We start from the raw sequence: 27,969 nt of genomic DNA on the forward strand, positions 1-27,969 counted from the left end.
TAGGACATTCAAAACTAAAGGATTCATATCTTTTTTCCAATCTGGTGTCCGCAGCATGTGTGCCCACATCAGTACGTTCTCAAGAGAATTACATTTTTGGGGAAGGAAAGTTGGTGTCTTGACAAGTCTATTGGCAAGTCTTGAGGGAAAAACTCTTTCCAGAGCTTGGTGCCAATGTACTATGGAGAACAGTGGTGCCTCCCTGAACCAACGGGACTCCTTGATGGAAGTTAGGTGTTGTGAACATGCAGCGGCCATTTCCTCCATTGCATCTGCAGAATTATTTTCTATTAAATATACACTATTTGAAATGTTCCTCCCTTTCATGTAAGCTGCATGGCATTTTTTTTGGAAAGTGTGATTAAAACCCCTATGGGGAAGAGGAAGAAAATTGAGAAGGCCCCCAGTACAGGAAGAAGGATGTGGAGCTGTTGGAGTGGGTCCAGAGGAGGGCCACGAAGGTGGTCAGTGCTGGAGCACCTGTCTTGTGAAGAAAAGTGGTAGGAGCTGGGCTTGTTCAACTTTGAAAAGGCTTTGAAGTGACCCCATTGCAGCATTCCAGTCCTTGAAAGGACCTTATAGGCAGAAGGGGGACCGACATTTTACATGGTCTGATAGCGACAGGACAAGGGAGAATGGCTTTAAACTAAAAAAGGAGAGAGGGGAAAACTCTCACTCAGGGTATGGTGAGGCAATGGCACAGGCTGCCCAGACCAACTATGGATGTCGGTGCCAGGTTAGATGGGGCCCTGGGCAGCCTGAGCTGGTGGGTGGCAATACTGCCGACGGCAGAGGGCTGGAATTCAGTGATCTTTGAGGTCCCTTCCAACCTAAGTCATTCTGTGACTCTGCATGACCTGCCCTGCTGCACTGACTCAGTCTGCTTGTCAGCTGAATGCGGACAGCAGCGGGCTGAAGGGCTCTGCGGCACAGCGTGCCGCGGTGGATCCACACGAGTGAGAGCAGGGGGGGAGGAGGAGGCCCCGGAGGAGGGGAGTTTGCCTCTCGCGTCAGGGACCGCCCGGGCCGGGGGCGGGCAGCACCGCAGCCCCGCTCCCTTCCACGCTCGGCGGCCGGCTCTCGGTGTGCCCCCGCCCGCCGCCCGAGGTGAGCGCCTGTTGCGCCGCGGCTCAGCCCTGCCGAGGGGAAGGGGGCGGGAGCGGGAAGGCAGCGCGCCGGAGCCGGCGGCTTTGGCCGGGTGATGGAGCTCGGCTCAGGGCCTCCCGCAGGGCCCGGCCTGCTCTGCCGCCTGCCGTGGGCCCGGCCTGCGGCCGCAATCAGGGCGCTGGAGTAGCGGGCGGCCCGGGGGGCAGGAGCCCTGCACGGCATCCTACCCCGGGGCCCCGGCTCCCCGCGGATGGCTTTGCCCCTGTCGTGGAGCAAGCCTCAGCATGGGGTGCGTCTTAACGCGGCCTCCTTAGGACTGCTCGTTTTGGGCACTTGAGGCTCCGTGTCCAGGGGCTGTGTTAGAAATGCGGGCTCTGATCCCCTTGTGTCTTTCCAGGGCCACCTGGGCAGCACAAGGATGCAGCCAGGACAGACGCACAGGCAGTGCTTGTCACGGTGCACCGCTTCCACCTATGTTCACTTATAGCGTGTTTAGTCAGGGCAGCATGAAGCTCTGCATGGATGTTCCTAACTAAATATGTCAGAGGAAGATAATCCACAGGTTTGGCTTAAGCTTGCTGGTTTAAAACAACTGTATTTTAATTAAACCTGTGCATATAGGAGTTAAAGTAAGACTCGTATTTCATGTATGCTTTTTCAAGCTCCTGCTTGACACGCTGCAGGCGTGGTAGTTCATGAAATTCTCTTGTTTTCCATGTAAAGAAATTAATCTTTGGTCAAGCATATAGGGCATGTTAGGCTCAAAGGTCTTGGGGCGATGGATTTCATTATATGTAACTTTGTAGTTTCTATTACTAGAAACATACCCTGGTATAAATTTTCGAGGTGTTTTAAGGTATTCAGGGCATGAGTATTTGGGGCACTTATTTAGTATTTGAGCATTTTTTCAAATCTAGCTACTGGCAAATAAAAGTGTATGTATAGGCTGTGAATGGAAGTGAGAACTTCTGCTTTCTCACCGATTTGAGATTAATACCACATTTTGCTGAAATGTTGTCATTTCAGCCCTGAACCGTAGTTATTGTAGTAAAATGTGGCCAGCAGGCTTAAGGTAAATAGTCCAAAAAACAGGCAGTAGTACCAAATCTTTTAAAAGATTGCCTTCAGCTATGGTGGCTTGAGCCAACAAGCAGGAGGGCTTGCTGTCCTTCATTCATGTTATTAATTTCACTGTTCTAGCTTCCACTATATTTCAATTCACTCTGTAGATCTTTTGCTGGGCCTAGGTACATTCTTGGAAAGGTTGATTTTCAACTGTTATACAAGCATGAAGAGGGTAGAAGGGTGTAACTTTTCTTTGTGCCGACAAAGCAAGAGAGGCATACTCATGGTTCTTAGTGAATGTGAAAAGGAAGGAGCTTCCTCCAGATTTCCCTTTGTGCAGGAGTGTGAAGAATTGGAGATGCTGGTAGCACTTGAGTCTTCTGTTGCTGAACTGAGTGTGTGATCCTCCCTGTGACTAGTCTGGGTCTCTCTGATACTGGCTGGAGTTTGATAGCTGAGGGCTGAAGGAAAAGCCAGGGTCTGTACTGTGAACCAGAGATGCATCCTGTGGTTGTGGCGTGTGTGTTGTTGTTCGCACTGACTACAGCAAAGGCACAAGTGTTCGGTATCATACCTGCATTTCTCCCCACCTGAGGTCCATCTTTTTGGTGCACAAGTCTGCTACGTGCCCATGTTTCTTTTAGAAGGAATGGCCATGTGCAGCCCTGCTTGCCTCCTCACATGGAGTCAAAATACAGCCAGAGTACATATAAAAAAGTTGTGGTGAGTAGCACAGAGTAACTCTGTCCCAAGGATTACCATGACCATTGGTTGGATGTATGTGTTTCAAACTGTGTCTGCAAAAATGAGGGGAGGCTGTATTTGTAGGAACACCTAGTGTGTTTCATTAGATCAATTTTCATTAGATCAATTAACATACGTGGGAAAAGTAAAAAAAAGACTTTGGGCATAGCAGACAACCATATTAAACTAGCAAGCTACATAAAACTAAGAGCTTGTGACTTTAAAGGGAAGCTAAAAGCTAAAAAAACATGGAGCCAGGCTCTTGTCAGTGGTGCCCTGTGACAAGACAAGAGGCAGTGAAAACAAGCAGGAACACAGGGGGTTCCTTCTGAACACCGGGAAACAGTTCTAGTGTGAGGGTGATGGAGCACTGGCCCAGGTTGCCAAGATAGGTTGTGGAGTCTGCCTCTGCGGACATCTTCAGAAAGCCACCTGGATGTGATCCTGGGCAACTGGCTTTAGGTGTTGAGCAGATAACCTCCAAAGGTCTCTTCCAGCCTCAACCATCCTGCGTTTCTTACATTAGTACATAAAACAGCGTTGTTCTAATTTGCACGGAAGTAGACATACGTTATGATTTAGTGGTTGTCACGCCATTGCTTTTATTGGAGTGGGCATTGTAAAAAAAACGCAGATGAGAGAGGTGAGGCTCACTGCAAGTTCTATCGAGGAATTCCTAGAAGTTGAATAGATCAAAATCTTACGGGAAGCCTGAGGGATGCGAAAAGGGAGCAGAGGAGAGCTAACAGGATGGTTAGGGGTCTAACATGAACAACAAAATGAGGTGGAAGGAGCTGGGCTTATTTAGTCTGGTGAAGAGAAAGCAAAGAGGCTCTGTAATAGTCTCTCACAGTTGCTTGAAGAATAGTTACAAAGATGTCAGAACCAATTTTTCCTTGGTGGTAGGAGATGGTAGGTGAGTCATAAGGAAAAATGTTTTCACCAGGAGGACAACACAGCCGGGTATCAGGTTGCCCAGAAAGGTTGTGGACTGGCTTTTGGAGCCATACAGAAGCCACAGCTGCTCTGCTGTGAAAAGAAGGTTGGACTGGAGCTTTACCAGAGGTCTCTTAGGAACAATATTTCTGTGAGTTTATGATATAGGACGTAGATGAACCTAGAAGTGTATGCTGTGTGAATGTTACTGGAGAGGTACGTGTCTGGGAAGGACCCCAAACGTGTGTGAAGTGTGTGTGTGGAAGGGACTGTAAGGACAGGTAGGTGAAAACATGGAATGTGACGATATGGCAGAGGCAGCATTGGGGAATGAAATATTAGGAAACAGTGACAGGAAGAGCAGATTTTTGGGGAAGAGTAGTAAATCATAGAATCATAAAAATGGCCTGGGTTGAAAAGGACTACAATGATCATCTAGTTTCAACCCCCCTGCTATGTTCAGGGTCGCCAACCAGTAGACCAGGCTGCCCAGAGCCACACTGATTCTATGATTCTATGTTGTGGGGCCGTGGAAAGTCGGTGACAGCGGCAGGCAGGGGGGAGGCTGCGAGCGGCACTGGGACAGTGCGGGGCTGCACTGGGGTCTGTGCATGGAGCTGCCAGCTGAGGCAGTGGGGTGCAGCGGTTGGACTAACGCAGAGAGCAGCGCCACAGGTACCGGGCAGCTGGTCCTGCGGCGGGGCTGGAGAACGCCGCGGGACGGCGAGAGGCGGGAGGGGGCAACGGGTGGGAGCCGTGGCGGGGCGGTGAGGCGGGGCAGAACGGTCCGCGGGGCCGGGCATCACTCCCCGCTCTCCTCCGCGCAGGCCCGGGCCGCGGCTGCCATAACAACGCGGAGGACGCCGGCGCCGAGCGGGACGCGAAAGACGATCCGGACATGGTGAGCGCCGTGGCGGGCGGTGGGCTGGCCGGGCTCGGTGCGGCTCGTTCTGAGCCGCCTCTCTCTCCCCTCTCTCCCGCAGCCCTTCACGGAGCGCGCCTATTTCCCCGCGGGGGCGGCCGCGGCCGGCTCTGGATCGTTTCCCGCCTTCCAGTTCCGCGGGCGCCATGAGGGCCCGGACTGGCGGCGGCTGAGCGCCGTGGACGTGGGCCGGGTGTGGCGGGAGGGCGACGTGGCGGCCCTGCAGGAGCACCTGGAGCACGTCACCTTCTGCAGCGCCGAGCGGGAGCGCTGCCCGCACTGCCAGGGCCCCGCAGACCCGCTGCTGCTCAAGCTGCTGCGCCTGGCCCAGCTGTGCACCGAGTACCTGCTGCACTCGCAGGAGTACCTGAGCGCCCAGCTGAGCGGCCTGGAGGAGGCTCTGCGTGCGGCCCAAGCCCAGCGCGACCGCCTGGCCGAGGAGGTGGCCCAGCGCGCCCAAGAGGTCAAGGGGTTGAAGGAGGAGTGCCGGCGCAGGAAGAAGATGATCAGCACCCAGCAGATGATGCTGGAGGCCCGAGCCAGCTACCACCAGGTGAGGGGAGAGGGTCTCTGTTCATCATAAACAGCTGCTGTTACGAGGGTTCTGACAACAAGAACTAAAGATATTTTTGGAGAAAAAGAGAATGGGAAGCTTTAAGTTTGCTGGGAAAGGCGCAATGACCCTGTACGTGATAACTGAGAATAATTAATCTTGCTACAAGGAAAAATGTTTAAAGTGTGAACATTCAGTTAGTTAGCTAATGGCCTGATTACCATGAATCCTGGCAAGTGATATCATTATGACCTTGATTAAACTGGCTAAACCATTTTTGTCTAGGGACTTGGAAAGCTAGCTCTCCTATAAACATCTTTCAGGTATCCTAACCTAAAATTGAATTCTGCTTAGACTTGTTCAATTGTATGCTTGGTGTTCAACTTCTGACAGAAATTCTACTGTGTTTTGGTAGTGAGGAGAATGTGTGGAAGTTAAGTCATTCAGGCATGTAAGGGATGAGTCCTAAGTGACTGTACTGGGAGCTTTAGACAGCGCCCCAAGAGACAGTTGAGCCACAGGGATGAACCTAGTATCACTTAATGTGAGTGGTATCTCAACCACTTCTGGAACTGAAGCAAGAGAAGGGTCCAGCAATGGTCAAGTCATAGGGAGGGGCCTGGTGTCACTTTGATTTGCCTGGTGTCTTAACCAATCCCGGAACTCGAGCAGTGTTTCAGAAGTCCAGGAACTGGAGTGTGTAAGCAGGGGCTGAGGGGATGGACTCTTTCTTCCCCAAACAACCCCTTTGACTGATCTGATTCTGGATCCAAGACTGGTGATCTCTCTCTCTCTCTCTCTTTCTCTCTTTTCTTCTCTTGAAGTTGTTAATCGAGACAAGGCTTACTTTGATTTCCCATACAACCACAGAGCTTAGGCAGATGTAGCTGTGAAAAGACTAGTGTCTACAGGATAACTGTTCTGTAGAAACCTTCCATTCTATTTGATGTTTATGCATGAACCTTGAGTGCTATTTCACCTTAATCCATCCTGAAGAGATTTGCAAATCTTAGTCGGTCTCCCCTCCCCGCAGGTAGGATGTGATACATTAATTGGTGTCACAGACAGGATCCCCTCAGTGTTGAAAGGTATCCCTTAGCACCAACACTCTGCCCCGTAAGTGTGAGTAAAGAGAGCTGAGAATTGGCCTCTCAGCTGGGAGAGGTATAGGCAGTGGCAAGCTGTGGCTGCCCAGGAGATGGTGGTGCGTAACTGCTCCCCTGTTTTTGAAAAATTGAATATAACGTTTGCCTCACCTCCTTAGGAATAGCATGGGTCCATATTTATATTCAAGGTCAGGCTGGATGTGGCTCCAGGCAGCCTTGTCTAGTAGTTGGTGACCATGCACATAGCAGTGAGTTGAAGCTAGACGATCATTGTGGTGCTTTTCAACCCAGGCCATTCTGTGACTGGCTGCCTGGCCACCAGTGTCTTGTGGCTCTGAGCCCCACTGAGTGGCCCGGTTCTCATGGGTTGTGGCTGCCTGCTGGGTGAGAGACTGAAGTGCAGGCGCTAGGCTGCTGTCACAGACATCTGAGAGTGCTTCATCATCTGTATCAAATCCTGCATACTGTCCAGCACTCTATAGCCTTGGATTTGCTCTTGACGCATCTGAAGTGTTGGATATATATACACACACACCCAAAAGCCTGCGATACAGGTGCTGCTTCTTTCTGTTGCCTGTGTACCTTATGGTCAAGAAACTCCCAGGGCACATAAAGCAGCATTGATGCTAGGGTGTAGCCTGTCTGTAGGCCAGTTGCCGCTTTTCTGCAGTAGTGTTCTCCAGGCACAAAATTTTTGCCTCTTATGTAACTCAGGAGCAATTCATGTTAGGAACACCAGTGCCATAGCTCATCCCTAGCACAGCAGTCTGCTCCTTTAGCATATTTCCCGAGAGCCTTAGCATGTTGCCATCTTTACTTATTTATTTGATTAGGGAATTGTTGTTCTGGTTATAATAGAGTGGTTTGAAAATTTGTCAGCTTCAGTAGGCTTCAGGACTGCAGATTCTAGCTTCAAATATAATCTGAAGTCTGCAGAGTGTACTGGATGAAGACTTGATGGAAGATTTCAGGGTAGATCTTTGTGTTTATGAGTTGTGTTTTGTTTTGTTTCTTTTCCTTTTGTTTAAATCTTGGAATACTAACATTCCTGGTTGTTGAAATTCTCCTTAACCGTGCCATAGTTAAAGCACTGAGCCAATACAAGTTTTCTTATGGTATGCCCAGACTTGCACTCACTGTATAGTATCAGTGTCCTCAGGCTAGCAGAGCTCTTGCAACTGAACAAAGGCACCTCCCACATCCACTTTTCTGTCCCTTAAGAAAACAGATCCTTCCTTCCCTGCAAAAAGGCAGGGAACATAAGTCACAGGATTTATTTTGTTGGAGTTTCTTAGGGATGTTTGCACAGTTGTTTTCAAAATGTGTTATAGCAGCCTTAACTGTGAGAAGCAGCAATTTTCCATTTTTAGCTGCTGAGTTGACTCAAGTGTTTCTGTAAGGAAATGCATACTTCATGCCATGGGAGTAAACATACGTACTGTAGACTGGATGGGAATGTTGTCTCAATGCATGCATTTGAGTGTTAGAGTAATAGAATAGTTTGAGTTGGAAGAGACCTGTAATGGTCATCTAGTCCAACTCCTCTGCAATGAACAGGGACATACACAGCTAGATCAGGGTACTCGCAGCCCTGTCGATCCTGATCTTGGATGTCTTTAGGGATGGGGCATCCACCACCTTTCTGGATGGACTGTCTTAAGGACAAGCTACTGATACCATTTTAAAAAGCTTTATTACAACATACAGGGCAGTTGCAAAAGAAAGCTCATTGTGCGCATCATTGTACATGCAAACTTGTGTAGCTCTGATGCTTTGTTTGCCAGCTAAGTGTTACCAAGTCTTCCTGAATTGTTCGTGGGATATAGTTCTCTCAGTGAAAGCTCAAGAACGTGGTAGCAAGCTTAGCTCATCACTTCTCTTTGGTGGAAGTAACACAGAAATTGTTATGAGTTGAAATGAGTTATTTCTCATTTTCAGTTTCATATTCCTCTTTCCTCTCTATTAGTAAATTCTCATCAATGTAAGTTACTTAGGTTCATGTGAGAAGAGAACACTCAGTTAGCTGTGTTACGTTGAATTAATTCTGCAGTTCCAGCAGTGGTTTCACGACTGTGAGTCCAAATGCCAGAGTTAAAATGAACTCTTTTCAGGGTTTGTAAATGCAAGGCAGTAGAGTGTTCAGTAACTGTTAAATTTGTGATTTATCTATGATCTTGGCATAACTACAGTGCCAGATAATAGGAGGTTTGCTGTTGTTCCTGGGGGGGTAGTTCAGGTTTCTTCTTGTTCACTCAGTCTTGGTTGTTTTGTAAACATGTCTGTTAATATCTGTTCATGTTTTTAGTTTTTCAAGTGCAGGCACACTTTCTTTCTCTTATAACTGTGATATGGAACTCAAATTAAATGGCTTTAATCCACCGCTAATATAAATTCAACTGTGAAATGCTACAATAAAATGATAGTTACCTAAATGTCTTAAATTTATGATTCTTGTCAACGCCTTTTGTCTTTATCTAAAATTATTTTTTTATTATAATACATTTTTCACTTTTTGAAGCTTTGAATACAACTGTTTATCTGTTGATGTGCCATGTTGCTTGACACACAGAGCATATTGTGTGTAACACAGTGACTAGTAGCTGCAAGGGTAGTGCTACATAATTCAGACCCTAGATATTCCCTGTGTTAATCCTATTTCCTGCAGTAAGAGCTTGCTTTCACTAGCAGCACCGACCTGATGTGAAGTTTGTGCTTGAATGAATAACATGATTTCACAGCCAATTTAATTCCCTAAGTGTTGTGCAATCTGTTACACTGTAAGCTCCCTCTTGGTTTGGTAGCAGTGCTGTGCTGTCATACTGCTCGTCTTTGATTTGGTTTTTGTGTTAGTGTGTATTTGTTAGGGTCTTATGTCTGCATTTGTCCGTCACAATTTGTTTTAATGGTTCATAGTTTCATTGTTTACTGGAAGATACATTCAGTATCAGTGATACTGATATCAGTGATAGTATTTTCAATAATAGATGAAATCATAGAATGGCCTGGGTTGAAAAGGATCACATTGATCATCTAGTTTCAATCCCCCTGCTATGTGCAGGGTCGCCAACCACCAGACCAGGCTGCCCGGAGCCACATCCAGCCTGGCCTTGAATGCCTCCAGGAACAGGGCATCCACAGCCTCCTTGGGCAATCTGTTTCAGTGTGTCACCACCCTCTGTGTGAAAAACTTCCTAATATCTAACCTAAACCTCCCCTGTCTTAGTTTAAAACCATTCCCCCTTGTCCTATCACTATCCACCCTCGTAAACAGCTGTTCCACTTCCTGTTCATATGCTCCCTTCAAGTACTGGAAGGCCACAATGAGGTCTTCCCAGAGCCTTCTCTTCTCCAAGCAAAACAAGCCCAGTTCCCACAACCTTTCCTCATAGGAGAGGTGCTCCAGCCCTCTGATCATCTTAGTGGCCCTCCTCTGGACCCACTCCAAGAGCTCCATGTCCTTCCTGTACTGAGGGCCCCAGGCCTGGACGCAGTACTGCAGATGGGGCCTCACAAGAGCTGAGTAGAGAGGGACAATCACCTCCCTCTCCTTACTGGCCACCCCTTTTTTAATGCAGCCCAGAACACAGTTGGCCTTCCAGGCTGCAAGCGTACACTGCTGGCTCGTGTCCAGCTTCTCTTTTCCTGGGACCCCTGAGTCCTTCTCTGCAGGGCTGCTCTCAGGGAGATCTTCCCCCAGTTTATATAAATACAAAAGCTGGAAGTTTGATTTTGATAACAAGATCTGGAATCTATTGGGTCAGTATTTATATGTTTACATCACAGTAAAGAAAGAAAAGGAGTCAGCTGAGTATTTGGGAGTTGCTACAATATACTCATTTGAAAAAGAATTCTGAGGAAAAGTTTCTCATTCCTTATGTCTAAATCAGTTAGGGGCTTTGATTCACAGTTTTATCAGTACGTTCCAGAACATGTAAATACAACTCCTGTTCTTGTGTTATCTATCTGTTCTTAATATTCTGAACATTACAGTGATATACTTTGAAGGTGATAAACTTTTTTCCAAACAGTTAAAATCTAAGTTGGACTTAAGACGTGACTGTAAAGTAGAAATTGTCATGCATTCTAATGGAATGCATGACAAGTTATAAAACAAACATATAGCTTTTTCTATTGCTTTTTTTTTTAATTTGTTTTGTTTGTTTTTTTTATGAAGCTTGCAATAAAGCAAGTTGGTAAAGTTGGCTAAGCAGATGATGAAGCACTGTACTGCGAGTTCCTTGGCTCTTATTAAGAGCCAAAACCTATCAAGATATAATAACTTTTATCAGTGTTGACTTTCTTCTTTGTTTGTGTCTTCCACGTTATTACTTTCATTACTTCTTTTTTTTTTTCTTTCTTTTTTAACTCAATTCCTTTTTTGTTTGTCTGGCAAAATAATAATGAGATGAGAAGTCAAGACTTAGAACAGTCTTCCTGCATAGATCTTCAGTACACTTTTGATGTCTGGACAAAATAATATAAACATTGCTTTTTGTACCAAATAATAATAATTGTTATCTGTTTTTTGTAGTGTCAGTTCTGTGAAAAGGCTTTTATGAACTATTCCTTTTTACAAGGTCATATGCAAAGGCGTCATCCAGAAGAATCTCAGATTGGTATGTACTTCAGTTCTTTACAGTGCCTTTTCAAACTAGTATTCCTACTGAATACTTCAGTCAATAGCAGACCTCAGAGCACAATTGTTTTTCTTTAGGCATACGTGTTATAAAGGAGTAGGTAAACGTGAACACAGTGCAGTAACGAAAACTCATTTTGTGAGTATATGTGAATGATTAGTACAGAAATAATCCAGCTTACCTGAAATCAGTTTCAGTAGGATCAGACTCTCTGACTTTAAAATATGGTAAGAACAAGAAAGTGTCGAGAATAATCCAGCTTTATGTATCTGTGGTAATTTTGGTTGCTACACCACTTTTATTCTTTTCTCTCTTAATTGAAAAGCATTTAGTTTCAAAAGTACTTCTCTTAAAGTTTGCTTCGTTCATTCATAAATTTTCCCCTTCCTATTACACTACATGCTTGTGATTTCTACTAAGGACTAGCATGTATCAGGAAAGGGCAGTGATTGGAAAGGAGGAAAAAGAATAGCATTTGTGAGGAAAGAGAGAGGGAATCATCTTGCAAGGTGTGAACTGCATCTTATCAAGCAAATAAAAAAAACAGGAACAGTGAGTGGTTTTCCACTAGTAGAGTGGAAGAAGAAAAAATCTCCTGTGGACTTTACGGTTCATAAAAGAAGGTTGTGAAAGGAGCTGCAGAGCTAGTTGAACTAATTATCATATAAAGAATTAGCCTGAAATTGTTGTATGAGGGTAATATTTCATGTAGTTATTCTCTATAATGTAGTTATACTTTGTAATGTAGTTATACTCTACATTGTGCTTGGATTCCCAGATGATGAGCAGCATAGTAAATCCTTGGCAAACTGATAAAGGAGATTATGATTTTGACATATTTTAAACTTGAAACATTTTTAAACTCCTTCACAATGGCATTCCCCCCTCACTCATTCCAGATAAATAATTAGCTAGACTGATTATAAAAGTTACTTAGACAAATTGAACTTAACAGAAATGATTAATTGAGGTTCACTTAGTCCTTCACAGGTTCTTCTTAGAGTCTGTGTTCCTTGGACACAGAGACACAGAGAGTATGTGTTGCTTATATTCCTATGGTACCCTAAAATTAGTTTATATAATACTGTTCTTGCAAGTAGTTTATAAAACTACTTCACCAGTCTTTAATATTGGTATTTTTCAGTCTTTATCTTAAGATAATTTTAGCAGTCTGGAGAACATACGTGTTTAAAAGCATCTTTGGAGAATGTCGGTAGCTAGAAGGGAAGTTATTTGTTTGATGAAGTTTGATGAAGATGTCACTGTAACACTGTAGTAAAGCATTTGTGGTAAGGGACACACTTACAGAAATTGCAACCAGTATTTTTAAAATCAGGTTTTCTGTCTTGTTTTCCTAGCAGAACAAAAGAGGAAAGCGAAGACGGACAAATTGCAGGATGAGATTGAGAAACTCAAGGAGCAGTTGCAGCTCACCAAATCCCAGTTAGAAGCGGAACAGCAAGCTAATGTGGTCAGATTTTCCAAGGTAATATGTACTGAATAACATGAACTTCTGAAAAGAAGTAGTGCCTTAGTCTGTGCTCGCATGTTTTGTAACTAGAATGGAGCAAAATGTATTCACAGCTTGCCTGCCTGGCAGAATATTTCTTGGGCAGTAGAACATAGCAACCTCACCACTGTGATTTTTGAACATCTCCTTTCCCTTTACTTTTTCTTTTAGATGTGTCTTTCAGTTAATACTTCAGGCAACTCTTAGCACAGAACAGTTCATAAGGCAGGCATGGCTGTTATAGCAGCAGATGGAATTGGTCCTGCTGTGATGAAATATAACCTATATTTTAACGTGATGCTTTGTGATGGTTAAAAATTTCTTTAGATACAACTAATTTCATGTGACCTAGTAAACTAAGATATCTTCTTTGCTAGTAGAGATTTTGTTCTTTGCTGCAAAGAGATAACAGAGGTGTAAAACAATTTAAGGAAGTGAGATTGAGAAGAAACAAGGCAGGTTACTGAGAACTCGCATGCCCTAACAGGATTTAAATACTAGAGGCAAAGCAAAAGTAGTCTTTGTGCTGTGTGGATTAAAAAAAACCAAAACTCTTAAAACAGAAAGATTTAAAAGCAGTAATTATTTGCAAATATAATGAAGGCATAATTGAGCGTTACTGACTCTTGTAGTTGTGCTTCCTGCCTTGTAAAAAGAAATAAAGAATCTGTTACCTGTTTAATTTTTTTCATCGTCATAATTTCAGTTCATTTCACATTTTGCATTTTTGTTTAAGTAAGCTCAGTTGGATAGTTAGCCATCAAAATAGGGGTGTTTTTTTTTTTTTATGAGAGAAGGGCTTTGAGGAGGAAATTCTTGGCATAAGAAAATTAGATACTTCTAATGATTGAGGTAAACACTTATCGTGGTATTATAGTTTGCTCTGTATTGTGATGAAAAAGTAGAGTACAATAAACCTGTTTGATAGAGAAAATTCTCAGCTACAAAACACTCATTTTCAGTCCACCATTAGCTGTGCATTTTCCCCAGCGATGAACAAGAGCCCACATGCTGCACTCCTAAAACCTTGCACCAGTGGAGATGACCCCTGGCAGTGTTGCTGCCACCCCTACTGAAATGCACCACCCACAGCCTCACTGTGCTGATGTCCACTGTTTGGTCTCCAGAAATGTTCAGGAAGTGTTGATGAATGTCAGCAAGCACAACTTCTGCATGGAGAAATTCAGTTACCCATCTCTACTTCACACACACTTCCATGTCAAACCTTTTGATACCATCTGTGGCACAGCAACAAATGTAATGGGATATTGATGGGAAGGTTCAACCTCTCCTGCATTTCCTAGAAAAAAATTATTGTTTTAGCCCCAAAATTCTTCAGAAATGTGTTTTTTTGTTTTTTTTTTTTCATGCTTTTAATATTGCAGTATGGCCCCTTGAAAGTGCCTTTTTTCCACACATAGTCTGTCTGCTTGGAGTACTGTCGTATGTGAGTGGAAAATATTTGGTGATGTTTTAAAAATAATTTTAGGAATGTGAACAGCAGAAATCAAAAGAAGAAGAAATTCTACAATCTTTTCATAAATGGAAAGAAGAAGAAAAAGCCAAATTGGCTGACGAAATAGAAAAAGTGAAAGATATGTTTATGAAAGAGCTTAAGGAGTTATCTTCAAGAAATTCAACATTAGAAAATGTAAGTGATTTAGCTTTTCTAATATTTTAAGACGTGAATCCTTTACAATACATAGTGAGCTTCAGATATTTACAAAGCAATGTAGTCATCTTAAAGGCTTCTTAGAAAACTTACAGATAATGGTGACATAATAACTGTAACTATATCCTTCTAAATGGGTATTTTACTTAGATAATTGCAGTTCTTTTTAGTGACAGTGTTTTGGATGAATGATGCCTTCGGTAACCAGGTCAGTATTTTCCTACTCCTCAACCTTTTAAGTGACTGTTTCTAGATGAGTAGATGCTGTTGCCATTGCTGTCTATTAGACATGCATAATACTAGTATTCTCATAAGTGACGTAGAGGAGACTGATCTCTGCCTTACAGTCCTGACACTAGAGCTGCATATGTCTTCAATACAGTCAGAAGAAATGCTTCCCATAGTTCTGAAAAAATGAGGACTGTAAAAGATAGGTCAGGAAAAAATACACGTGACATTATCAAAGCACTGATATTTTGTGGATGCTAGTTTCTGTGTATATTTGCAGTGTATGTCAATGTAAGATGTATGTGTTAAGAATTACACGAAATTTTTTGGATGATGAACTCATGAGAAATCTAAAGAATCTGCTCTGATCTTTGTGTAGCTATGTTTAAAGTACTTTTTGCCTTAAATTACAGTTCTGTAAAATAAAATCTTTATACATATTTGGGCCTTAATTTTCCTCCCCACTCCTTTCAGCAACTGTTAGCATTACAAACATCCAGCATGCAGAAATCCAATTTAGGGACACTGAAGGACAGCCATGAATTCATGGAAGAGAAGCCTCAGAGTACTCAAGATTATCACAAAGTGGTTAAACTTCTTGAAAAACAGGTAACACCGTATCTTAATGTACTGCTTTTGACAGACTGTTCTTGTTCTTTTTTTGTGCATCTCTGAGTAGAATTTTAAATTCAGAAGTAAAATGTTCATCCCTATCAACGTCTAAAATAGCTGTTCATAGAATCCACTACAATCTCTGTCATAGAAATTGAGGAATTATTTCCCTTATACTTTATTTTTATTCTTTTATTTATTTATACATTTAATAATAAAGAATATCTAGCTTTACTAAGCTTGGTTTGGTTGCAGTTCGCTTCCAGAAGGCTCTAATAAACCATTTATGTCTGCTGATCTGTGAGGCTGTTGGCAAGAAGTAAATTAAAAATGGAGTTATCCATTGTGTGAGGTGAAAAATAATATGAAGATGCTTTTGGACAGTGTTTGCCAACCTGTGGTTTTTCAACCATACAATACACTTGAACCTGTCTTTTGAAGCTTCTGGATTGGGACTGTATCATCTGACCAGGACTGATGCTGGGCTGGTGAAAACTTGTTGGACAAGCCTAAGTCAGACCATAAGAAAGTGCTGAGAAGGGTTGAGGGTGAGATAATGACACTGAGGCTCACTTGCACATCCAGGTCCAGATATCCAAAACTTGAGTTGTGAGGCCTTTGGGAATACCCAAAAACCTTTTTACTCTTATTTCTTGACACTTTGTAACATATGTTACATATTTCATTGATCTGGGAACTTCAAGGGATAGTGCTGGTCACTTCTGCTCAAAGATGTGGAAAACTTTAGTGCTACTTCAGTGTTTATTTTGTTAATGAAAATTTAGTTTACTCTAAAACTCATGTATTAAGGCTTTTTTTATCGTTATTATGGAAAATACATGCATTGTTAATGTTTGAAATGACATTATTTGGGAAAAAGTCATTACTCTTGCTATCAGTAAAAAACTGTATCAAAATGCTTGTTATTTCTTAATCACAGTCACCACGTATACAAAGCCAGAAGCAAAAATGTAGTTTTCAGAGCAACTAGTAAGTAAAACCACGCTCAGATGTATAAAACGTGCTGATGAATGCTCTGTGTCTTAAATGTGGGGCTACTCAAATTTCATATAATCAGTAATCTTTTTAGTACAAATCTGCACGTGTTGCAGTAGATTTTAATTTGTTGTTAACAGGAATTAATACTGATTCTTTTTGTTCAGGAAAGTAAATGGACATCTAGAATACAAGCCCTTCGTCAAGATCATGAAACAGAAAAGTCCCTGGTAAGTGGCACAGCAACCACGTATGCTAGAAGGAAATGGAATTCTTACTCTTGGAGTAGATCTTCATATACAGTAATACATTCTTTGGGGATAGAAAGCCAAGATCTCAAGAGTATCTAAAAGTGTGTCTACTTAGATGCATTTAAGATCTTTGTATTTCAGTTGTACTAGGATGTTGAAGTTTCTGTTAAGGCCAGAGTTGAAGAGGAAGTTGTCATTTAAGAATCCAACAGATGACTGCAACTGTACCTGTCTTTTGAAGGACTTGCAACTAATTCTGTGAACTCTGTATTATACAGTGTTTTCTGTGTTGTGTGGATATGCTAGATAGTTGAGATATAACTTGCTGATATGTAGCTTTCATCTGCCCTGCACCTTCAGCTGCCATAGAGCTACAGCATGTCACAGTCTTTTTTTCTCTTCTCTTTCATTTCCCTGCTGCTTTTTCTGTTGTAGCTCTCAAACTCAGAATCTGTTCAGCTTTTCAAGGAAAAAATACCATGGCATTCTGTTTTGCATTGGCATGTCTATTTTACTATGCAAATCTTTATTCCTCAGGGCTTTTTTTTTATGTCTGCATTTCTTTTTAATCTCTTTCCTGCTTTGTTTCTCTTGCCTCCTTTCTTTTCATTTTCCTTTCATCTGCGTGACCATGTAAGAACTGAGCAGATCATAGTGGTCTGGCCATTACTTCTCCTCCTTTGGCAAGAAAGCAGTGGGGAGGAGCCATGGAACATTCCCCAAAAAGGATGTAGTTTATGATACACCCACATACATGCAAGAATAGAATGAGGGAGGAGTAATGTAAGTATTACTTTTTAGATGGTGCACCTAAAATATTGTTTTCTTTCTTCTACATTCACGGCCAAAAAATATTAGGTTTCTCATGCCAATTCACAGTTTTTCTCCTTAAAATATTATTTTACACAATTTATAACCCAAACATTTTTATATAGTGATAGGCTTTTTCCCATAATCTTAATTTTTAGGCAATCTCAACAATGCTTTTGCATGCCCCCTTCATTGTATTGAGATTCAGGTGGACTTTGTTGTGCAGATAAAATATGGTTTAGACAAAGTCCCCATGAAATCAAGGGATGTTACGTTCTTGCTGAAAAAGTGTTAAAAATACCTAATTACAATATTTGTTTGTTTAAATCTTATAGCATTGAAGTATTTTATATAATATTATTATCAAGTTGTTTTTCTTTTGCTTTCTAGCTCCTATCACAGATTGAGAAGCTTAAATCATCAGTGAGAGAAGACCTGAATAAAAATAACACCTTTTACAAGAGAAGGATAGAAGAATTGGGAGAGAGGCTTCAGGAACAGAACAATCTGATTATTACACAAAAGAAGCAGGTCTGTTTTGTGAAGCAGTCTGTTTCAGAGAACAAAGGAAACAGAGAAACATTTTCCTGTATAATTTCCAGTTTCACTGTTAATATTACCGGTTGGTAAGAGTATTACTGGGAGTATTTTGGTTACACTTTGAAAATAACACTGATAAATTAAAACCTGAAGAAGGGATGCAGGAATTAAAACAGTATTTGGAATGTAAGGTTTAACAAACCAAATGTTTTGATAAGTTCTACACAAAGAATTAGATTGTGATTACCAAAGCCCTCTGCAGATGAAAAATTTCTGATAGTGAACAGGATTTTGTCTGCCACAAGATGATTGTAACGAGTTCTAGTGTTTGAAATATGAAAATATGCAACTCTTAAACAAATTGACAAAACTGTAGAGCAGACGGGAGAACTGTTGATAGATTTAAAGTCAGTGTATACTTTAGTGTTTCCCTGGAGTGGAGATGGACTTCCAAACCTGACTGTGAACTGCTGAAGCATAAAGTGTTGAAACGCTAAGTACTGAGGTAACTCATAAACATGCTTTCATTTCACTTTATAGCTTGTATTATACGTAGTGCACAAAGGAAGAGCACAATATGAGTCTGTTATGATAACAAACAGAAATAAGTCTTAAACATTGGCTAAATGCGAGCGTAGTACACATTGAACAGTAGAACAGAGTTCCATAAAAGCAGCATTTTTCTCCCATAAGCAATAAGTCCTGGAATAGTACTGAAACTAGGTATTTCATACTAAATATACGTTTCTAGATATCGAGCAATTACATTTTTAACTGTTCATGTATCTGTCTTTTCTATTTTAGATAAAAGAGTTGTCCACAAAATCAGTTGCAAGCATCAAACCCTATGATAGTAAGTACAAAATGTAAACAAAAGCAAATTTTGTTTCTGATTTGAGCAAGTTATCTGATACGAATCTTATAAGTCACAAAAAATAGACATCAACTTTTATAATTAAATGTTAAAATCAAATCAGCATTTTCATTTTCATGGGGTAACTACCTAAATAGCGTTTTTGTGCCTCTTGATTTCAAAGTTCATGTTCTGCAGCTCTCAGAGCATGCAAAATGCAAAGCTTATAGTTTGAGAAGTGGTGTGAAAGCAGTACAGTACCAGTATTTTGTATTGTGCAAACAACTTTTGCTTTTTTTCTTTATGAAGTGTCATTTTAATTGTTCTTCATGCCTGATTGTCCTTAGCCTGCAGAGCCCACAAAAGGAGAAATACTTAAAGGGCAGACAAAATGAATTAATGAATCAGTTAAGATGCTTATGTTTAAAGAATTATAAGAGCTCTAATGATATTTTTTTGTCTATGCAATGCCTTTACTTCTGAAATTTATTACATGTAGCTAAACCTGTTAGTAGCATTTTGTGATGCAGTCCTGCACCATGAATGTCCCTATAGTTGATGCTGCAGTTGTAGTGTCTTGGAATAGATTTACTGCAATAGATGACAGCTGGATTAATTCTTAGCTCGTTTGAAAACTACCTTGCTTTATTAGCTGGACATTGGTTTGAACTGAGCCTTAACAGCAAGGGGTGGGTTGGTTTGAGGAGTAAACAGCCACAGTATGGCTGTAGAGCTTCTCAGCTGGAGCTAGTCATACTCTGCAATGCTGCAGTGTTGACAAGTATAATACTGTGAAACACTAGGCTCAAAAACAGGGAGTCTAGGACTGTAGAATTGATGTGTAAGTTCACTTAACAGTTATGCACTACACATGGTATAGAAAGGGTTGGCATTGATCAGTAGGAAGTGTGGAAGAAGTAAAGATACAAGCCTTGATCAGAATAGACTTTGCTTTGGGGCAAGGCTTCTTCCCTGTGACACAGACACCCTGCATACGTGACCAAAGAAGTGATCTGACCAGGGAAGTTTCGTGTTCCAGTTCAGTGATGGTTTTGTTACTGGCTTCGTTTCTGGCTTCTGGGAGTATTATAAATATTGAGCATACACAGAGATTGTAGATTTGTTGTAAAGGACCATTTTTTACTTTGTAGGCTACTTGCTTTTCCCATTAAAGCAAAAAATTATGTAACTCATAATAATGATTAAATATTGCTACATTTCTGAATCTTTGTCTCCTATTGTTTGTTATAACACTTTTACTTTATTTTTCACTTCTATGCCCCTTTTAGCAAACACTGCAGTTGAGCATCTTGAAGAATCTAAATCAAGTCTACCTGTGATGTATGGTGAGTTTCTGCAATAGGCCCAGATTCAGCGCTTGTAAATTTAAAGTCTTCTCGAATGTGATCATAGCTGTGAGAGCAGTTACATTTGATGAATGCAATTTGAGTCACTTTGCTGCATGACTGCACTGAGGATTCCTGTGAATTACTTGGACATACTGAAAAGGAAAAAATGAAAAACAATAGAATTGAGAGTATTTCCTAGCAGACTCTTACAGTGTTGAAGTACATAAAGGTCAATGAAAATAATAATGAAGAGGAAAGATATATATTTTTTTCTCTTAGAAATTGGTTTTCTGGTATATGCACGCACTGGAATTTCTACCGAGGAAAATAAGTGGAGATGTTTGTTTTATAGGCTTTGAAATACTGTGTTTTTCATATAACTTGTGTCAAGGATGAAAAAGAACAGCACTAATAATCAAAATAGGCAGTCGTCACATCTAAATGGCTCCTCCAGGATCTCATATAGATCACATATGATGATATATATAAAATGATGTTGCAGAATCACAGATTGGCCAGGGTTGGAAAGGACCTCAAGAATCATGAATCTCCAACCCCCCTGCCACATGCAGGGCCACCAACCTCCACATTTAATACTAGACCAGGCTGCCTAGGGCCCCACCCAACCCAAATCTTCCCTCCTTCAACTTAAAACCATTTCCCCTTGTCCTGCCATTACCTACCCTTTCAAAGAGTATTCAGATTCCCCTCCTGTTTGTAGGCTCCCTTTAGGTACTGAAAGCTGCAGTCGTGGGGGAAAAAACAGGAACCTTACTTTACATTGTTTGATGCTTTGTGAAAACAGCTTTCATTTTCTCATTATGCAAACTAATGGCACTGTTTTTATAGCAATAGTCTGTGTTAAATTCTTACTTGCAATTCAAGTAATAAAGTAATATGAATAATGAACTTTGAGCAAGTAAAATGCTTAAACCTTAAAAACAGTCATTTATTATTTATTTGAATTATTGACATAAATACAAATTTATTATTACAATTGCTTTTATTTTTAAAACCTGTTAGAGAAGAAAGGTGGTTTGTCTAAGAAAAATGTACATAATTTTACTTTTTCAACAAATTCAGAAACTTCTGAAAAGATTTATGGAGAAGAGAATGGGCACAATGCAACAAAAGTGTTACATAATTTGATCAAGAGTGAAAAGCTGATAGAAAATGAACTGTGATGTCAAAATACTTGTAATAATTAATAAGCTAGGGAAAAAGGGATTTTTGTTTTATTAAGTAAAGTTATTTGAATGAGACAGATATTTCTGACTAACTTACACTAAACAACTGTTCACTGCTAGAAGCTTTTTAAGTTAAACTGTACCTAATTTAATTGGGTGGAGAAAAGTAATGCCATATAGCAGAGTATTAATAGTAGTATTTTAAATAGTCTGTTCATGTTTTCATTCAAAGCAGCTTTCATTCCACCAACACAACAGTGCTGGTTTTAGCTGAGAAATCTCACAGCAAGTACTTTGGCTGAATTTAAGAACTGAGTTTCATCAATAATTTTGCTCTTAAGGGCTTATGTATTTGACAATGCTTGTCAGTCATTGCTTTTTTTAGTGCATTCACTTTCATTTTGACTGAGAGAAAACAATTCTATGAACACTATTTTCTGTGCTCTGACAGTTTAAATTAGCTTATTCAGTTACCTTTCCTGATTTCTTGCTGCTCTAGATATTGAGCTTTTGACATCTTATGAAACTTCTCAAGATTAAAAAAAAAAAGTCTGTTCCTGCCATTGTTATTAAAAAAAAAAAAAAGATTCACAATCACTTTACTATGAAACCTCAAATAAGGCATGTCCTTCCGATTCTTATGCTGATTATTATTTTATTTATCTCTGCAGGTCTCTCTGTCTGTCCCCTTTCTTCCCTTCTGGATATTTTTAAATTTACCCTACCTAATTTCTGGATAAAGAGGTTAGCAGAAATTGTAGTGACTTTTCCCAAAACTTTCAGGACTCTTCAAGACATTGAATTACATACGGAATTAAGATATCATGGCCACATTTCATGCCTTATGGAAAAGAAAATGCTTCTGGTAACATCTGTATACAAGTTTATTTAGTGTACATCATCTCTGTAATCAGAAGAACTGAAGCTTTCCTACCAAACAATTACCTGCAGTCAGAATATCTTTCTTGTCTTTCTTCTTTCTTGTTTGAGAGAAAATTAATGTGGGAGAGAGCTCTTTTACAGCTTAAGGACACTTTTCAAAGTTGCTTGGAACCTTTTCCAGTTCAAGATTACTTCTGCATGTTTCAAATCTGTACTGTTGAAAGATACTCAAATTACAAATGAGGCATCCTAAGTGTGAGGTGGAATAACTGTGTTAGCTGGGTGCTTTTGTGATGATGATGTAGATTTCTTGAAGAGCTAGTAATGCCATCCCAACAGACCATTCCTGTTCAGGTTCTTGAGGCAGCTGTAGGTTTGTGCAGATATAATTGAAGTCTTTCCAAAGATGACTTCTATCTTATGAAAAGGCAACAGATAAATTAGAATTTATCGCTTTTTAAATGGACTTTGGCTTCTAGATAGCTCTTGAAATCTTGATAGTTGTTCAATATTTAATCTTTGTTAGGCCAATAATACTGGGTGGAATTAATGGACAATCTAATTAATCTTTTGCTTTTTAGCTACTGTCTTTAAAACCTTTGATTCAGTCTTGACATAACTGAAGCAACTCAGGAAAAATTAGTCAAAGTAGTCTTCCTAGGCAGTTACCAGGGGAAAGAAAAGGGACACCTTCAGAGTTTGGTTCAGCTGAACTAAGATCTGAATTGCTCTTTGAAGCTGAATTGCTCTGTGTCTCTTCTTTGACTGTAGGAGTCTGAGATGACTATACTCCTACCTTAGAGGCTTCAGGTAAGTGACTGAAATGTATCATATTTAAGAGTACTAGTTTGAAATTTATATTTATGCTGCTTATGTGCAGTAAATGACCGCCCATTGATTAATTATGAGGAAAATATATTATTCAAAAACAACAGTCAAAGAGACAGGAATCGGAGACTAAGCTCTTAGGATGCAAAATTTGAGTGTAAATAAGAAAATTCAAGGAGTAAACAATGACTGTAACCATGGCTCACGTTTCTTACATCTTTAAGAAGTGCAGCAATTTACAGTAAAGAGGCATACTTTATCCTTGGTTTTTATTTGCAAGCACAAAGTGCTTACTGTGGGCCTTACTTCCCTATAGACAATTGTACACTTCTGTTCAAGTTAAAAGTACTTTAACATTTTATATTTCAGAGAAAATAGACAGGATTTCTACTTCAAGTACTGACCAAGAGTCTGGTTTATCCACTAGCACTATTAGAATATTGTGAGGATTTTCTTGGTTTTTTTTTCCTAGATAAAAACACACCAGTCGTATATGATATGCTGGAAAGACAAGCAGGCTGAATTCTTCACTATTGTTAAATACATTTTCCTATTCTTCCTGTATGGAAATTGTCATCAAGTATTACTTAAAACAGAAATTTAATGATTAATCAAAGTATTCCAGACTCAGTTATCTCTCCACACATATCAGCTGGCAGAAGATGTAGTCTGAAAGATACAGAAAAACACTCTCATTGTGGAGGTCATCTTAAGGTTGCTGGCCTAATGATAATTAGTATTAATATGGCTGGGTTCAGGCCAGCAAGTCAGTGATATATGACTACAACCAGTTTGCAGTAAGACTGGTGTTGGCAGCTACCGTTTAGTTTGGCTCAAGTCTGAACCTGGTGATAAAACTAGGGTTATGTTTAGGGCTGATGTTGACTGCTGACAAGTGGTGAAGACATGCCTAGAACTTGCTCTATAGGCTAGGTGGAGAATTTAGCAACAACATCAATGTGAGCCATTTAGTTAGGATCAGGTGTGGGACTGCTAGAGAGTACCAAATAGAATTAGGTTTGGAGTTGCAGTGGTTAAGGCCAGAAGGAGAAAAAAAAAAAAAAAAAATTACAGTAGGGTCTGCAAAAGGCTGAATTCACCCAGAAACACCTGGTTTTTGCTGAGCAAAGAGTTTACAGGGGTCACTGGGCTTGGGTTAGAATTAGGCTTAGGCAGATGTTGATCAGCAAAACAGGGTTACAGTTGAGTTGAGATGGAACAGTTAAGCTACGTAGCAGCAGCAGAGCCTGCCTGAATAGGTTTAAGTATGAAGTTGATATTTATCTATTTTATAATTGAGAAAGGGGTGGATTTGAGAGTCAGGGTTCAAATGGTGTCAGTGAACAAAGTATAATTGAGGTTACATCTGAACTGCAAGACTGATATAATCTCCAGTTCTACCAGTACCCTGGCACTTAAGCGATTGCTAACAATAGGCAATAATGGTTAGGTGCTGCTCGTTAGCTAAGAGCTAAGAGGTCTGATCAGACTGCTAGAAGATGGAAAGTCTCTGGTAAACTTCAGGAGTGCAGTTCCTTAGGGAGTCATCTCTACACCTGTCTTTCTGTAAGCTGCAGGAGTGGTGAATGAAGCTGCTTTTTCTCAAGATGATGTTTGGTAAATATCACACAGAATATGTGTACAGTACAAGTGAAAGAAAGGCCCACTTACACTGAAGAAGTTGAAGTTTCCAAATATTGCATTCCATGTGTTAGGATTTGGTCTGCTGTCGTCATGCAGCACACATTATTCACATATTTTCCACAGTGGTGATGCTTGTTTGGTTTTGCTTTTCCATTTCTTATTTTACTGGTTTTAACTTCTGTTTCTAGTATACTGAGGAAGATCCACATGCATCATCTTTCCAGATTACTTTCAATTCTGAATTCTGGAAAATGGGCTTTTTCTTCAAAATTAAGTTAGTCAGCAAGGGCTTATGGTGAGATGAATCATCACCTTTAAGTAGATTGCATCGAAGTAAAGTGTAGGTGAAATGACTGTAGATTAAATCCAATTATGTAGCAACTGTCTGTGTAGTAGGTCCAGCCAATAAAAATGCTGGGTCCTATGCCATGCAATAGAATTAAATTGCACCAGTGTCACTCATCTGTGCTTCAGACTCTGTCATCCCAAATGGAGTCACTGCTTTGGATGCAGGTTGGTATAGGGCAGCAGTGCATCAAGAACAGCTTTGGGAGTTAAGTAATTTGGAGGATCATATTGGAATGCCCAGTACTGTTCTGGCTGTTGTTAAATTTGAAGCCTTAGAGACTAAAAGACTGAGAGACTAAAAGACTGAAAGCCTATTTGTCACTCTATCTCTGAGTTTTACTTTTAACTGTTTCCCTAAAGGATGCTGACATGAGCATCTTTTTAGCATCTTATGATGGATGTAAGAAAAATTTTTAGAACTTCTTTTATACTTCTAATTGTATTGGAGAAAATCTCAAGTCTTGTGACCTTGAGAGGCTCTTCCAAGAACATAACTGCAAGTACAGAAAGCATGGAGAGAGCAGCTGTCGTACAAGGAGGGATTACAGCACACTCTTTAGTCCCAGTTCAGATGAGGAACATTGGAAATAGGACATTTAGCTCCAAGTGCTCAATTCACTGTGATAACCCATCCCAGAGCATTAATACTTGGACCCTATCATACAGGAAGTGCTGAGGAACAGACGTCTCTGCAGTAATGTCACTTCTTCCCTTTCTGCCAGTACAGCATGGCAACCACTTACAGTGCCAGAGGATTCCTGTGAAAGCTGAGGCAAATGTATGCTGACCCAAAATACTGGCCAGCGCATCTTCTCTTGTACTGCCAGTAGCTGAATGCAGAAAGTATTGCTTGCACATTTCTCTGTTTTTGTGATAAACCTAGAAGAAACTCAAGTTTTAGTTTTTATTGCAATTTCTTTATTCGTGAAAGGTAAATATTAATATTTCTAAAAACTTACTTTTTTATTAATTTACGTTAAAGCATTTTCATCCATCTTTTAAATATGAAGTCTATAGAATTGTAAATAAACTGTTCTCTGACTTCACTTGTGTAAAAGCAGTTCTTGACAGCCTATGGAATAATAACTTCAGTGTTTTTAGGAAGCCTTTTTCCAGCAGAAGATGCTTGAAGATTTCTTTAAAGCAGGTGATAATAAATTTCCAACAAAATTTATTTTAAAATATTCTACGATTTACATCTCTGTATAGAAAAATGTTGTGTCTTGCGCATATGGATTCACTGCTTACTAATTCTCTAGATTAATGAGTTATCAGACTTTTTTTTAACATATTTTTAGAGGGTTTCTACATCCATCCATTTCACCTGCCTTTTGTAAACTACTAAGACACAAAATGCACATAAGCAATACTTAAAGAATGCATTTTTAAATGAAAATGATGGATGAGAATATACATTTATTCACTCTCAGGTGGCTTTGTCTTTGGATATGCCTAAAACCATTCCACCTGGCTACCATTCCAAGAAGACAGGTCACAGAACTCTAGAAAACCTATTAGCCACCCGTGCAGGTGGCTTAAAGCTGATGTATCTGAGGTGATACTGGACAGCAAGCTTAGGCAATTGAATCATTCTCAAAGTAACCACTGTATTAGGGTCTCCTCTACAAATATTTCCTATCAAGGCAGTATTTATGACTTTGAAGAGTCGTATTGCTTTGGGTTTGTGATTAATAAGCAGTTTGTAAGCAATCAGGAAAATTGACATCAGTGTGTTTTTTTGCCTTACTGTCCCTCTCTGGACCTTGACCTTCTTCTGTCCTGTTTGTCTGGTGTTCCTGTTCTTCCTCGTTATTAGAGCAGGCCCCCTTGGTACATATGCTGGAACCCATAGAGGAGCTTTCAGAAGAGGAAAAAGGTAATGGTTGGTTCAGAACAAAATGTAGTGGCATGTTTTTCTTGAAAATAAAAATGTGAATATTATTTTATGTGTACAGTATTTTTCATTGTGCTTGAGTATGCTTATCTGGTTTGGGTGGGAACATTCCTTGTACATGTCAATTTCCTTTTTGCCATTGGTGCTTGTAAATATTATGTTTTCCTTATCCAAGTTCAATATGTTTTTGTGGAAATCTTAATTCCTTAAAGCAGGCGTATTCCATATGTATAAAGGCAGTTGAGATAAGCAGAACAAAAATGATTGATGAGGAGTAGCCCCCTCACTAGGAAATTCTTTGGTATAATCTGATGGTGTTGATGCTATTGCAATGTATGCTCACTTCTTTTACATACTTGTCATAAGCATGTAAATAGTTCAGATAGTGGAAGGAAGTTTGTGGTGGAAGCTGAAACTGCCAACTTTCATACATGGACCAAAGATACTTTTTGCGAGTAATCTAAGTTATGCCTACCTCTGCACAGCCACAACTTCAGCCAGGGTTGTATTCAGTGTTGGTGACTTGCCATATGTTGATAGCTGCCAGTGCCAACTTGGCAGCTGGTCATCTGCTTCATTTGAGGAAAACTTGGGCAAGGCTACATTTACAGTGTCAGATCAAGAAGCGTTGGTTCGTTTTTGCATGGTGTTCTGCTGGAGGGAGCTAGCAGTATTTTAGATGAAAATCCAAGTGACTACCAAGCATGATAATCTGTGCTGTGTGTAAATAAATAAATAATAGAATAAAACTCAGTTTTGAACTTTATAGTCAGTGAATTTAAATGTTGTAGGAATAATGCTCTTTTTGAAAACAAAAATGTCATTTGAATACATCTGTGGTTAAGTGAGAGGTTTCCCCAGGGAAAACCCAATGACTCCGTTCCAGTCTGAAATAAGGACTGCTTACATTTTTGCCATTCTTTCTGCTATTTCTCTTGCTTGCCATCATCTCTTTTGATCGATTGTCGTCTTCTGTGCCTACAGGCATGGCCTACAGTACGAAAGAAAGAAAGAAAGAATGCAGTCTGAAAGGTTAGACCTAGATTTTTTCTGTTTGCAATGACAGCCATTTATAAGGGAGAGTGTGAAAATTCTTGACTTGGCAGATTGTTTCACAGGATTATGTAGAAGCTGAGGCAGTGGACCACGCTCGAGATCCCTTGTCTTCAAAGCTGTCCAATCTAATGCTTTTTTGGTTTGTTCTTTTTTTTAAAACAAAAATGAGTAAGGAAACAGTTCCTTAAATAGTTGGCTCCTGACAAAAAGCTTTTGTTTTTAATTAATTAGAAGTAATA

General features: G+C 40.3%; 1 protein-coding gene across 1 annotated transcript in view; it reads left to right on the forward strand.

Annotated features, from left to right (window-relative positions):
• The first annotated feature begins 694 nt into the window (after positions 1-694).
• Positions 695-27,969, forward strand: part of DZIP1 (DAZ interacting zinc finger protein 1) — a 38,353-nt gene continuing 11,078 nt past the window's right edge. Inside the window, exons 1-14 of the mRNA XM_090143444.1 lie at positions 695-736; positions 1,015-1,396; positions 4,680-4,753; positions 4,836-5,327; positions 10,965-11,049; positions 12,429-12,556; positions 14,070-14,231; positions 14,955-15,089; positions 16,256-16,318; positions 17,540-17,680; positions 18,494-18,542; positions 19,832-19,888; positions 26,597-26,656; positions 27,659-27,706. Coding sequence (XP_089999570.1) covers positions 695-736; positions 1,015-1,396; positions 4,680-4,753; positions 4,836-5,327; positions 10,965-11,049; positions 12,429-12,556; positions 14,070-14,231; positions 14,955-15,089; positions 16,256-16,318; positions 17,540-17,680; positions 18,494-18,542; positions 19,832-19,888; positions 26,597-26,656; positions 27,659-27,706 — 1,918 coding nt within the window. The remainder of the gene's footprint in view (positions 737-1,014; positions 1,397-4,679; positions 4,754-4,835; positions 5,328-10,964; positions 11,050-12,428; positions 12,557-14,069; positions 14,232-14,954; positions 15,090-16,255; positions 16,319-17,539; positions 17,681-18,493; positions 18,543-19,831; positions 19,889-26,596; positions 26,657-27,658; positions 27,707-27,969) is intronic.

The sequence above is a fragment of the Phasianus colchicus genome, chromosome 1 (assembly GCF_987193195.1).
Source record: "Phasianus colchicus chromosome 1, bPhaCol1.hap1.1, whole genome shotgun sequence".
Taxonomy (NCBI): Eukaryota; Metazoa; Chordata; class Aves; order Galliformes; family Phasianidae; genus Phasianus; species Phasianus colchicus.